This window comes from Chrysemys picta, chromosome 19 (genome assembly GCF_011386835.1).
Source record: "Chrysemys picta bellii isolate R12L10 chromosome 19, ASM1138683v2, whole genome shotgun sequence".
Taxonomy (NCBI): Eukaryota; Metazoa; Chordata; order Testudines; family Emydidae; genus Chrysemys; species Chrysemys picta.
In genome coordinates this window covers 7,634,616-7,647,835 of record NC_088809.1, presented here as the reverse complement: position 1 = coordinate 7,647,835, position 13,220 = coordinate 7,634,616, and the positions used below count along the sequence as shown (strand labels likewise).

At 45.9% G+C, this 13,220-nt stretch overlaps 1 protein-coding gene across 8 annotated transcripts in view; it reads left to right on the top strand.

The window, feature by feature from the left end:
- ACACA (acetyl-CoA carboxylase alpha) overlaps window positions 1-13,220 on the top strand; it is a 199,249-nt gene that overhangs the window by 55,902 nt on the left and 130,127 nt on the right. For all 8 annotated transcript variants that reach the window (XM_065572846.1, XM_065572849.1, XM_065572852.1 and 5 more), the window contains 8 exons: window positions 336-470; window positions 1,467-1,613; window positions 2,216-2,404; window positions 3,115-3,215; window positions 3,653-3,741; window positions 6,152-6,276; window positions 11,295-11,408; window positions 12,684-12,797. In XM_065572846.1, coding sequence (XP_065428918.1) covers window positions 336-470; window positions 1,467-1,613; window positions 2,216-2,404; window positions 3,115-3,215; window positions 3,653-3,741; window positions 6,152-6,276; window positions 11,295-11,408; window positions 12,684-12,797 — 1,014 coding nt within the window. The remainder of the gene's footprint in view (window positions 1-335; window positions 471-1,466; window positions 1,614-2,215; window positions 2,405-3,114; window positions 3,216-3,652; window positions 3,742-6,151; window positions 6,277-11,294; window positions 11,409-12,683; window positions 12,798-13,220) is intronic.

The window sequence follows — 13,220 nt, the reverse complement described above, 5'->3', positions numbered from 1 at the left end:
CAGTGAGTTGCAGGCTGCCTCAAAGTCCAGTGCTCAGCGTGGAACCTTTACTTATTCTTGGAGGTGGAAGAATCCAGAAGAGCTGAGATTCCATTGGTTGAGTTTGGTTTCCTATTGCTCTAATTTGCATCCAAACCATTTGCTCTGCCCTTTACTTGGGGGCGCTTCGATTTCCTTCCCAGCATGCATCTGCACAGCAAGCCTTTCAGGGTGACTACTGAATGCCAAAGACCCTCGCTGGTCAGATTACCTGTAGCGTAGACAAGGAGCTGCTGAAGCATGAATCTTGAATGAAATTGGGGAATCTGAGCATGTAACCTGTCTTCTTGCTGCAGGTGATGAAGATGGTGATGACGCTGACGGCGGCAGAATCCGGCTGCATCCACTATGTCAAACGCCCTGGGGCAGTGCTGGACCCTGGCTGTGTCATTGCTAAACTGCAGCTGGATGATCCCAGCAGGGTTCAGCAGGTAGGAAGCTCCTGGAGATAGCCACTGGACGCTGCCTAGTTGGGGTTCCCGCTTTGTCTTGATTTTCTAGTGGTGGTGTTGAATTGCAACAGGGAACAGGCCCAGGTCATGCTGAGATTTTCACCGTGTGGCTTTTGTCTCAAAGGAAGAAGTTGAGGCAGTGTAAACCCTACACAGCCTTTCTCTCAGATCTGATCTAGACATTTAGATCAGACTCATTCCTTGTTATCTCAGCACCTGATCTCCAGGTGATATAGGTGGGTGGGAAAAGCCTCATCCTTTCCTCAAACATATTTATGCTCCCTGCACCCACTACTTCCTTTGGCCACTTGACTGTTCCAAACACTTACAGTACCGTAAGACAAAGAGAGTTCTTCCTGATAGCTAACTGAACCTCTCCTGGATACCCCAGTTTCAAGAGCATTGGGACTGGTACAAACAGTCTCTGCAAAGCTGGAAAAGTGGGGAGCGAGCCAGTGCGTTGATCATCTTTGGGGTAGAGGACAGATGTATGGGTCTTTAAGGGCAAGTAGGGTTGGTGGGTGGATGGGTGGGCGTGAATGGTGAAAGAAAAAGGAACTATTCTAAAATGGATGCTAATACCTCATCATCTTATGGGAGATGGGGAGAGGTTATTGGCACCAGTGCAATATCTACTGGCTTCAACTGAATCTTTCTCTGAGACCTTGTTGTTTCTGGTTCTGGACACTGAGATCAGCTGGAATTCATCAGAGAGAGGCTGGGGGCCTTATTTTGTGGGTTCAGGGGCATGCAATCATTGAGATCCAACAAAAATCCTGAATGTCCAAGAGGATTTTCCATCCTGAGATCCTCCCATTTGAGTCTAATTCCCCCCCCCCCCCCCCCATGCTGTAGGCTATTGGGTCCCCAGTTGAAAAGTGGTGGGTGGAGAGAGAAGCAAGTGTGATTCTGTTTGCTGATGCCATGTGGGAGGAGGCTTGGAGGCACTTTATTTTCTGTTGGATGTGTCCACAGGCCGATCTGCACACAGGCACCTTACCACAGATCCACAGCACAGCTCTCCGAGGCGAGAAGCTCCATCGCGTCTTTCATTGTGTCCTCGATAATCTGGTCAATGTGATGAATGGTTACTGCCTGCCAGAGCCCTACTTCAGCATCAAGGTAGTGATTGCTTGTCCCAGGTGGAGGGCAAACTCTTCCTTCCCTGGATATTAGGAGCCAATTTGCGTACAAGCTCAATGAACTCTAATGGTTAGAGCAGGGGACTGAGAGGCAGGACACTAGACTACACTGCCCTGCCTCATATACCATCTCTCTGGTAACCCTGATTCCTTTCCCCAGTCCCCTATTCCCAGAAAGCTGGGGGCATGAGGGGGATGTATCCATTGGTGCCACCCAAGTCAGAACTGAAGAGGAGACAAGATGGGCTACAGGACTGCTGCCTATGCTGGCTGCCAGTGTGTGCGAGCTGCTTCCACAGCCAGCTATGTTGGGGCCACATTGGGAGCGGACAAGGAAGGTGCATGCTTTTCAAGCAGCCCCCTGCAGCTTTACCTGCGATTTGAGTTAGCATATGTGGTGGAGGAAGGGAGTAGTTCTGCACCATTCCCCACCCATGTTGATCTGCACCCCCGGAACTAGTGTGGCTCCCAGGTGGGGTCATACTGTAATACTGCTTTGCCACACTGAATAAGCCTCGCTGAGACCAGCCCTTCAATTCCATATTGCATCTTGTTCTTGTCCTCTGCCTGGCTTGTCTCCAGGTGAAGGACTGGGTTGAGCGGCTAATGAAGACCCTGAGAGACCCATCTTTGCCTCTCCTGGAGCTTCAGGACATCATGACTAGTGTCTCTGGGCGGATCCCACCCAATGTGGAGAAGTCCATCAAGAAGGAGATGGCCCAGTATGCTAGCAACATTACATCGGTCCTTTGCCAGTTTCCCAGCCAGCAGGTAAGAAACAGCCCTTTGGAAAGGGAAGGCAAAACAGGTCACTTTGGGACGGAGGGAAAATACCTTTGAATTATTTGGAGGTGAGCTTGAGCTGTAAAGTGGGGGTGTGGTAGGGAGGGCAGTTTGTGTAATAGCCCATGGAGAGCAATGGGAATTGGACCCTGGACCTTCGTTGCCAAAACCCCAGATCTCTGGTGCTTGAGCGAAAGTAGTAGTAATTCCTCCATCTGCGAACACGTAGCAGAAGTGATTGGCTGTTCGGAGGAGACATGACCTCGTGCTCAGAACTACTGTATCCGAAATATGCTGTCATTCAGCTACAGTTTTTGCGGATCAATACAAGAATGGGTGGATGAAATTGTCTAGTCTGTGTTGTGCAGGTGAGACTGGGTGATCCCATTGCTTCCTCCTGACATTAAAGAAATCTCTGAACTACTTCTGGCATTCAGGGTGTCAGCTGATGGCTGCAGGGTCTTGGAGGAATATCTCCCTCATATACAGTATTGCACAGTAGGTTGGCTCATTATGAGGGTACTTTGCCTTCCTCTGCAGCATCAGATGTTGGCCTCTGCTGGAGTCTGGGTAATGAGCTTGTTGGCCCAGTGCTCTCATCTGGTCTGGCAGAAATCCTTTGCTCCTGTGACAACGTTCTCCACCCTCTCCAGCAATGAGGTTGTCATGTGAGGTTGTTTTTTTTTTTCCCCTCTCAGATCGCCAACATCTTGGACAGCCACGCAGCCACACTGAACCGCAAGTCTGAGCGCGAGGTCTTCTTCATGAACACCCAGAGCATCGTGCAGCTGGTGCAACGGTGAGCTCGTTCGCCGGAACCCATCCCTTCGTCCGTTCCTTTTCCTTTTTTGCTGCCTGCAAGGGCTGAAGCAAAGCTATCGGTCATTTATTTTTTTATTTGTCTTCAAGGAAGCAGGTGTAACTTTTTTGTCTCTTAATAGTGAGCCCGTCTTGGCCGTTCTGTCAAGCAGCTGGTATCTTCCCCACCCTTTTCCCAGCTCTAGAAGCTGAGGGTTTGGGAAGGTTCTGGGGAGTGCTTTCAACACGCTGTGTGGCGTGCTGCTCATATGAACAGTGTCCGAGGTTCGTTCTCACTGCACTGAGTCTCCAGGAGTTCCCGGGAGCATCTGTGTGTGTATTGTTCGGTTGTATCGACTTGCAGAGCCTTTCACAAGCAGGACGAGGGCATTTTAGTCTTCCAGTGATAGACCTGACCTCCCCCCGCTGTTCCCGCAGGTATCGGAGTGGTATTCGAGGCCACATGAAGGCTGTGGTGATGGATCTCCTCCGTCAGTACCTAAAGGTGGAGACTCAGTTCCAGCATGGTAAGTCTTGAACACCTAGGATCTGAATTCTAGGAGGAGCACAGCGCCACCTCTAGGCTTCAGTAAAAGCATCTTCCAAATGAGACCAGCTCGTCACGGCTCCTTGTGGCATGGCCTGACTGGTTTCCTTTTGGGTCACTGCTTAGGAGGGCTTTTTTTTAAACCATTAAACTCCCAATGTGGTGAGCCTCCATGGTAGGAACATGCAGGGAAGTGCACATAGCAACAAGTCCAGCCACCGGACTCCCCTAGTAGGTTAAGCCTGTGCTAGCGCCTGTCCACCATGGGCAGATACGACGTCTTTCACATCCTCTCATCTCTCCTCCCTCTGCTTAGGTGCCTTAACGTGACACTGATTCTTTTTGGGTCGGTGCTGTGAACATCTTCACAACAGGGGCTGACAATTGACTTCATCACCCCTTCTCTGGTCTTTTCATCTTGTTGAGCTGTGTAAATGTGGTGCATCTTCTACATGCATGCACTCTTTTTTTTTTTTTTTTTTTTTAAATTACTCCAGGGCCTTGTAAGCTGAAACTTTACATGATTCAGGGTTGAAGTAGCTCCAGAAAAGAGGCAGAATTCAAAACATGATTCATTAATTCACAGTATGCTTCTGAGCGCTTTAAGATTCAGTCAGGCGGAGTTCTGCCCACTCTGTGCTGCTTCATGTTTGGTTTATTTTGACTTTCTGTGCCTGCCTTTTGCTGGTTCTTGCTGTCTGCAAGGGCCTATGATTAAACATAACATAAGAATGGCCATACTGGGTCAGACCAAAGGTCCATCAAGCCCAGTATTATGTCCTCTGACAGTGGCCAATGGCAGGTGCCCCAAAGGGAATGAACAGACAGGTTATAATCAAGTGATCCATGCCCTGTCACCCAATCCCAGCTTCTGGCAAACAGAGGCTAGGGACATCATTCCTGCCCATCCTGGCTAATAGGTACATCAATGGCTATCTTCCATGAATCTATCTAGCTCCTTTTTGCACCCCATTATAGTATTAAAAGTTTCCCCCCTCCTGGATCACCTCTCTGAAGCTAGAAACTGAAATGTAGCTTCTTGGCTCTTTAGATTGGTGAAGACAGCATGGCTTTGTGAACTATTTTATTTCCTGACTTCTGAGCATTTGAGCGTGTGAAGAAGTGTAAAGAAATTAGCTAAGATCAGATCCACCATTACGTTTACCGTGGCAGCTGGTAAATAAGTGGGCAATGCAGTAGTAAATACTACTGTAAGAAAATGGAATGCAATAAGAAATCCATTGTTTCAGTTGAAACCGCTGTAAGGTACCAGGAGACTTTTCAATGCTCTCTTTATAAAGAACAATTCTCAGATTTCCATGCAGAATACCACAGCCAGGTATTACAATGTGAACCTTGCAGTACTGTTACCGGTCACAGGATGGCAGTGAACCACTGCTGCTTTTAAGCTATTGCAGATAACGCTCTTTCCGATTCAGTTCTACTCTTCTTCCCTCCTGCCCCCGTGCACTCCAAGCTTTCTAGTGTTACAGAGTATGTCCATACTGCAAAGTGAGCCCAGGGCGAGTCGAATTGGAGTTAGCAGACCCTGGCTTGGTTAACCCAGGGCTTGAGCGTCTCCTTTGTAACTCCAAGTTAGGAGTTATTGACTCCTAGGTCCCAGCCTTGGGCTTCAGTGTCTATACGGCATTATGTGGGCTGGAGTCCAACTACCCATGTCCCAGACTTCCTAGCACCCTCCCAGTGTGTGGCTGCTCTAACCCTTTGTTTGCAGTGTGGGGAAAACTTGACTGTCGACCAAGCTTGACTGTTCAGAGGACAAAGGAAGTCGGCCTGTGGGATTGGGGAATACTTTTGGTGGACTCCCAGAGCACAAGTCCAGTCGGGCTGGGTCTACACTGCAAAGCAATAAGGCTTGAATCCTGGGTCCCAGCTTGACTTAGGCTCAGACCATCCACCCCTGTGGGGTCCTAGGTCCAAGCCCTGGGTTAGTGTGATTTGTGTGTAGACGGACGGGGTGTTAGACTTGAACCTGAATTCAAACCCTGGATTTACATTGCAGTGTAGACATACCTAGAGATTCATTTCCACATCAACTCACTAGAGAAGATGATCTCACATGCCATCTGGTTATTTTGTGATTCTTCTCTGAGTGAAAGATAACACTTTCTTAACTAGCCCTCAGCACTCTCCCTGCATAATTCACAAAGCATTGATTTGGCATTGGAGTTGATGAAAGCAAGTGACAGGACAGTACTTAAACCGTCTAGGATTTCTAAAGTTTTCAGTAAAAATGCTTCTGTCCCTCAGATTCACCAAGTTATGTTAAGAAAATAACCAAATGTGTCCAGCCAGATGCATCCAGCGCTACCCCAGTGTGTAGGCTGGACAGAATGCTATGGGTCCTCATGTTTCGTTTCTGACTGCAGGTCACTATGACAAGTGTGTCTTTGCCCTTCGGGAAGAGAACAAAAGTGACATGAATGCTGTGTTGAACTACATCTTCTCTCATGCTCAAGTTACCAAGAAGAACCTCCTCGTAACGATGCTCATTGTAAGTTTGGCCCTCAGGACTTCTTTTTACCTTGTATGTGAACGTTTAGTGCTGGTGAAAGATGCTGAGTTGACAGCCCTCAGCCCAGAGACTGTGGTCCTTTAACCGCAGACCTGGCAGTGAGTGCAGTTCCCTATGCTGCCTTGTCAGTATACCTCAGCCCGGTGAAGTTAGCTCAGTTTCCATGGAAGATCCAATTTTTAGTTTTTTTTCTGCTCAGGCTGCCAATAAGGTTGCAACAAAGGCCTGTTGTGACAGTGGTTTATTTTGTCTACTTGGAACGGAAAATAAAATAATTATTTTCACGTAGATCATTGGAGAGCCACTAAGTGCTGCCTTTTAGTCACTAATGACTGCACTATGTATTTGTTCAGCTTTACTTTGCTTCTTGGGTTTCCTGGAGCTCTCCAGGGTCCTAACTCTGTGCCAGCCTCCGATTCTCACTGCCATGTATACAAAAAGCAGATCAGTTTTTAGGATAAAGGGGCTCTAGGCGTTCAAATATGGACTTTCCTATTATCCATCAGGGCTAATGAGAATATGGTCCTGGCAGTGACCTGACGTATTGGCCTGTCCAAGTGGATAACCCTTGGGGCTTCATCTACTCTTCAGTTATGAACCACCGTGTAGTCTCATGTCTCTGCTCCCATAGGCTCAGTAGCAGCTACTCTCTGTTACTCTCTTTATGGTTGTGAGATCAGAGAGCCCCCTGTTAGACTTCAGTGCTGCTTTCTGACCAGCTGCAGCCCTTGATGCTGAATTAGCCTCTTAGCAAAAAGGTGGCCCCTTCAAATAGGCCTGAGGCATCATAGCATGGCCATGCCGTATTTTACGCTTCAGTTCAACTTGTATGCAAATGTGTAAGGAGACCGTAGGACTGGGTTTTCTTTGTACGCCATAGAGCCACCCCGTCTTGGAACTCACCACCTCCAAATTTTACACTGCAGATGGCAACTTGGGAGATTCCTGAGATTGACCCGGTCTAGCGAACCGTCTGCTTGACGATAACAGGGAGACCCTCCTCAGCTCCATGGTTGCCTGTCTAGCTTGTTAACTACTGGAAGAATTTCAGTTTTCAGGGATGCCAGTTCCTCCTCAGTATTCAGAAAGGCAAATTAGCCACCCCACTGAAAATGGGGGGAGGGTTTATAACTGTCTTAGGCTGATTTCTGAGCCCCCAGGAGTTCCAGGCTCCCAGGAATGGGAGAAACTCCACTGTGTTTATCCCGCCGTCAAAAGAAGGTGAAAACCCTCAGCGTGTCCCATTTTATTCTGCGATATAAATAGAAAAAACAAGCAAACAAAACCTTAAGAAAATTTCCAGTAATGAATAATGCTCTGCAAAGCGGAACTGTAAAGAGGGGAAGTTAGAGACCCTTGTGATTTTAACCGTAAACCCGAGCTGAAGTCTTGCTTTCTAAGAAGCTAATTAAAGGTTGTCTTTTCTCTTTTGCTAAAGACGTCGTGTTTTTCTGCCTCTAAAAATAGATCCAAAGCACCCAACTAAAACCCCCAAAACCCTCCTAAGAGGAGCAGAAGAGTAATGATTGCCCCAGACTGTGGCTGGGTTTCTTAAATTCTCATTTGTAAGATAAAAAGGCCCTGGCATTCCTTTATTTTTTTTTTCCCCGGTATGATTGTAAGTAACGCTTGCCTTAAGAATCTCATTATTTGAACACGGAGCCATATTTCCTCTGAGAATTCTGGAGTAGCTTTGAGCCAGGGCTGTTCATTTCTCAAGTAATCATGCTGGTGTGATGGAGAGAGAAAATGGCAGCTGTTTGCAGCTCAGGCCTTCAATTTTCTTCAGAGTCCAGTCACTCAAGTGTGTAATTACACGGGGGTGCCGGGGAGGCGTTAGGCCTTGTCAGAGAACTGGTTTGAGGCTTTGCTCGCTGCCTTCACCAATCAGCAGAGGCAGACGCCAATGGGAACACCAGCTAGCTGCTTTATTTTTGTTGTTGTCATACTGATTGTTTCTTGCTAGGATGGGACTGAAACTTTTTGTGTCGTATTTTTCCCCTTGTGCAAGCTGAGTCTTAAAGGCCAAGAGTCCGGCTTATGTCTTCGCTTTGATGGAAAAATCTCTCTGAGAGGGTGGGGAAGGCCTCACTGACAGATGGCAAAGCTCAAATCTGTTTTTCTCAACTCCTTCTATTCTTCTTTCTCTTTCTCTATCTTTTCTCCCTCCCTTCCCCAACCCTCCTTTCTCTCCTCTTCCTATACTCACCTTAAGGAGATGCTGGAAGCCTAGTTGCTTGGAACTGTTAAAAAACAGCCCTAGAAGACATCTTTTAGGGAATAATCCTGTGCTTGGCAGAGACTGACTGGATGAGCTAGTAGGTCATATAAAAGCTGTTTGCATAGCCACCATTACCATAGTATCCAAGTGCCTTGCTAGTGAATGTATCCTCACATGGATCGTGGGGTATAGGGAAATATAATATGAAGTGGGGACCTGAGGTCTAGTGAGATTAAGTGACTTTCCAAAGGTCAAAGGGATATCTGTGTCAGAGCTGGGAATTGAACTGTGATTTCTTGCAGCCCAGTCCCTTAACCACAAGATCATCCTTCCCTCTCATCTGTAATTTGTATTATTCTTCCAGGTCATAGAGATCTCTTGGTACATGCATTGGTGAAAGGCATGGCATTTTAAAGGTTGCCGAGCTCTTTATCCGGGGTTGTTAAGTTTGTCCTCCTCAGGCAAACATCATGTCAGGACACACTGATGCTAATGGTACTGTTCCTGATGTATCCTGGGAATCCATTATTAAAAAGGAATCTGAGGATTATTTTAACAGAAATTTTCCTTTTGTTCAAGTGGTAGAGACCCAAGGAGGGTCCAAGTTCTATCCCTACTGCTGCCACAAAGCTCCAGAAGCATAACATATGACAACTCCTAAGTCTCGTCAGCAGCCAGCTTTTGTAGGAGTAGATACGGCATAGTACTACAGAACCATATACTTTTTTAAACACCATGTGAACAATTCTTAAAACGTTCTCTCTCTGCAGATACAAATGTAACTTGAAGGGGTTTACGGTCATCTCTGTGGTGTTCATTGTTAAGCCCTGTTAGTGGGAGACAATAGTCTACAAGCTGGTAGCCAAGCTAACTGAAAATGATTTGACTTTGAACTGTTCCATTGTTGTAGGTTCCTAGAAATGGCATAAAGCTGGAGCGGGAGACGTAGAGTGTTAGAGAAAGGGATCAAGAACTATTTTAAAACTTGCTAGGCTTGGAGGAGGACTATTAGCAGCAAGTCTCTGAGGTTTATATTGTTGGTTTATTTTTATTTTATTCCTGCCAGCAGGCTTACCATATAATCTAACCCGCTATGTAGATACTTTGCCCCTTTCCCGTTGTATTTCTTGACTCTTAAAAGGGCCCTCTGGTCTGCAAGTGCTTAAATTCTCTTAAAACTTTAAGGCACCATCTGCTGCTTGCTGTCCCAAATCCCCATTTCATCTCTCATTTGCCTCCTATGATTCATTTTATATGTGAATAGTATGGGAGTGTTGTACGAAAGAAACACAGAGGCGACCGCAGGTTACAAACTTTGGGTCCTTGTCGTGCAAATCACTGTGAGTAGTTGAAAGCTGTGCAATAGCTCATGAGGCTAAGAACTACCTCTGGACGTGTTTACAAAATTGCACCGCTTCTACGTAGAGAGAAAACAAATTTCTGTACTTCTATGACCGTTTTTTTTCCAGTTATTTCAGAATTTTGAAACTGCAACACACTTCACCACTCATGCTGGTTAGTTTCCTTGTTGCTATTCACTCAGTTTAGACAGTGGACATGAACTCGTCAATTTCACTTCTGCTTGTAATCAATTTTGCTTAGCAGGATGTTGCATCATTTGGGGAATGTTAAAAGCAAACTGTTCTCCTTGGAGTTTTAAGTTATCATGGAATAATTTTTGTTAGTCATGAATTCTGTGAAGACACTTCTATTTTCCTACTCTATATTTTGGGTTTAGAATTAGCCTAGCAGTTTCTTTTCAAGGCTTCTGTTTGGAAAACATGTGCTTTTCTAAACGGTTTTGCTGACACTCTCTGGTTGTTACGGCTGGTGGTCCATTTTTTGATGTGTAATGACACTGGTGTAATGTGGCCTTTTATAGACAAGTAAAAGGGGAAGGTCTCTGTCCCAAGAGTTCACAATATGTGGTCCCAATTCTTAAGTGGAGATAGAGGTCCACAAAGAGCTCATTGCAAGATCAGGACCTACATTAGACCTATGGAGGAGAAAACAACAGAATGAAGGGGCCAGGAAAGAAGTGGAAAGAAACTTATTTCTGGGAAACCATCAGGTCATTCATTTTGTTACAGATTTGTAATTTTTCTTAATTGTTTTTGTTTTTAATATAATTAGCACGGGGGAAGAAGCAGAATATTGCTGGAGTGGTGATTAGTGCTGGAGAAGGGGGTTGACAAAAATGAGCTTTGAGGAGAGGGAAGTCAGTTGTTGCATAGGAAGAGAAGAAGCTGTTCTAGCCATAGAGGGTAGTGTGACCAAAAGCACGAGTGGTGCTGCAAGATATGTACAGAGGGTCCCCAGCTGCAAACGCTTTCCTTCTGATCATTTTCCAGAGCCAAGTTTGCTAATCTTCATTGCGCATTACAAGGTGTTTCATTATGGTCAAACGTTTCTTGTACTCTGGATTGTTGCTGGGGGAGACTTTTGATCCAGAGTCGAGGCTGGGTGTTGGGAGACATTTGTGCTGTATTTTGTTGGCAGTTTAATGCCCTACTTTACCATGTGCTTGGCTGCCCCAATCAATGTTGCATATGGACAATCAAATGAGTGATTCTGCCTACCTCCTCCTTCCCCTCTCCCATTTCCTCTCCAGCTCATGTACTTTCCTTCGGCAGGTAACATTATGAAAGCACTGGGGAATGTTCACAGCTTCAACAATATATCTAAGAACGTTGCTTTATTTCTAAGTTACTTGTGGGAGGTCATCTTCATTTTCAACGCTTCCAAGGTCTGTCTTTTTTTTTTTTTTTTAAATAAGGATCAGCTGTGTGGCCGAGACCCCACCTTGACAGATGAATTAATTAATATTCTAACCGAGCTGACCCAGCTCAGCAAGACTACCAATGCAAAAGTGGCCCTGCGAGCACGTCAGGTAAGTGCAGCACCTTCTGTGCTGATCATTGCTAAAAGGGGACCGTGTCAAGCTTGGCAGGATCAAAATTGGACTTGCTTTGTATTTTAATCGTCTGTTTTGCAAAGTCGAGGAATTTTGATGGGTTAGTGTTGGGTGTTTTTTTTTTTTTTTTTTTTTAATCCCTAAACAAATAAAAAACCAAAACCCAGTACTCAGGAGCAACCCTACAATAACAAGCCGATGTATAACCAGGGTGTGCAGTCTGGGATTCCTCACTAACCCTACCATAACAAACCAGTGACTATAGCAAGAACAGAGATTGAAATGTGGATAGCTCTTTCCAGTTCCCAAAGGGTTCTTGTAAATCATGATTTAAAATAATGGGGAAAACCTTGATCGTGACCTTTCCAAGATTCCAGTGTAGATGATCATTTGAATCTCCTATGTACACCTGGATATTTTGCCGAGCTCCTTAGCTAGTGGTTAGTCTGTAGATGTTAGGGAGTGGGAGGGTATAATGCTAACCCTGGAAGTCTGGTTAGCTTCTCTCACCCTGCAGTCCCCATTTCCATTCTAAAAGTCTTCATTAGGGAAGCTGACAGTTTGGGGATCTCTCCTTTTATTTCAGTGCGTGAGCGTTGAAAATGAATGGGGGTGTTTGAAGCTGTTCAGTGACCTTATGTTTTCTCCTGATTCGTATCCATCTCCTTGAACCATTCAGCGTTTTTGACCCTCTCGGCAGCATGCTGGGGGGATGATGTTGCAGTCCTTGGGTGTATCTTTATGCTGCTGTTGTGTTTTGTTTTCCCTTGCGAGCTGCTGCCCCTTCCTATCATCATCTCTGTGTTGGATATTTAGTACTTGGCACAGGTGGCTCGTGCTTGGTTTGCTCTGGAGCTGTGAAAGGCTGGCTCCATTGCAGGCCTCCCCATGGCTGCTACCTGCCAGCTCTGCTTTCCAATTAACAGCCGGTCGGGCAATCCCCAGGACTAGCTGCTTTGCGGTGCTAAATCACATGCACTGATGAAACTTGATTGAAGCTGTTCCCTTTCTCTCTGGGGAGTACCCAGTAATACAATTCACAGAGATACACAAATGAGACTAAATTTTGCAGCATCACTCTTGTGCTACAGAGCCTAGCGTTCATACATGTAGCTAACGTTCTCTTCTAGTAGGGAGTATGGTGGCTACTGGTGGGATAGACTTGCAGCTCTTGCAGTGCATCCTTCTGATAATGGACCAGCATAACAGTTCTCTCTGGCACTCACCCTTTGCATCCTTCTGTCTTACCAGGTTCTCATTGCTTCCCATTTGCCATCATACGAGCTGCGTCACAACCAGGTGGAGTCCATCTTCCTGTCAGCCATTGACATGTACGGACACCAGTTCTGCATTGAGAACTTACAGGTATCTACAGGATTCTTTTTTCTGGTTCCTCACTTTCCTCTCACTAAGCGCAGTGGTACCAGTTTTGTACAAAATCTTGGCTTACAAAAATGCGTGGCTCAAAGTCTGTATGGAAGATCTCATCCAGAGGAGACCACTGCCAGGGTATGTCAGGTGTAGGCCTTGCACAACTCTAGCAGTGACCCTGTTTAATACTAAGTGCTGGAAAGAATGTGTTTTTCCTAGTACTACCTTGTGCGGATTTCGGGATGCTTGTTAATCTTCTCCGAACAACGTTTTCACTCCTAATGTAATAACTCCTTAAACAATTGATTAATTTCCCGGAAAAATATCACCATGTACTTCTCTGCAGCCCACTGTGAAAGGGAATATATTGAGCTGTAGGCATCAGAGCAGTGCCTTGAATTGCCCTTTCTGCAGGGG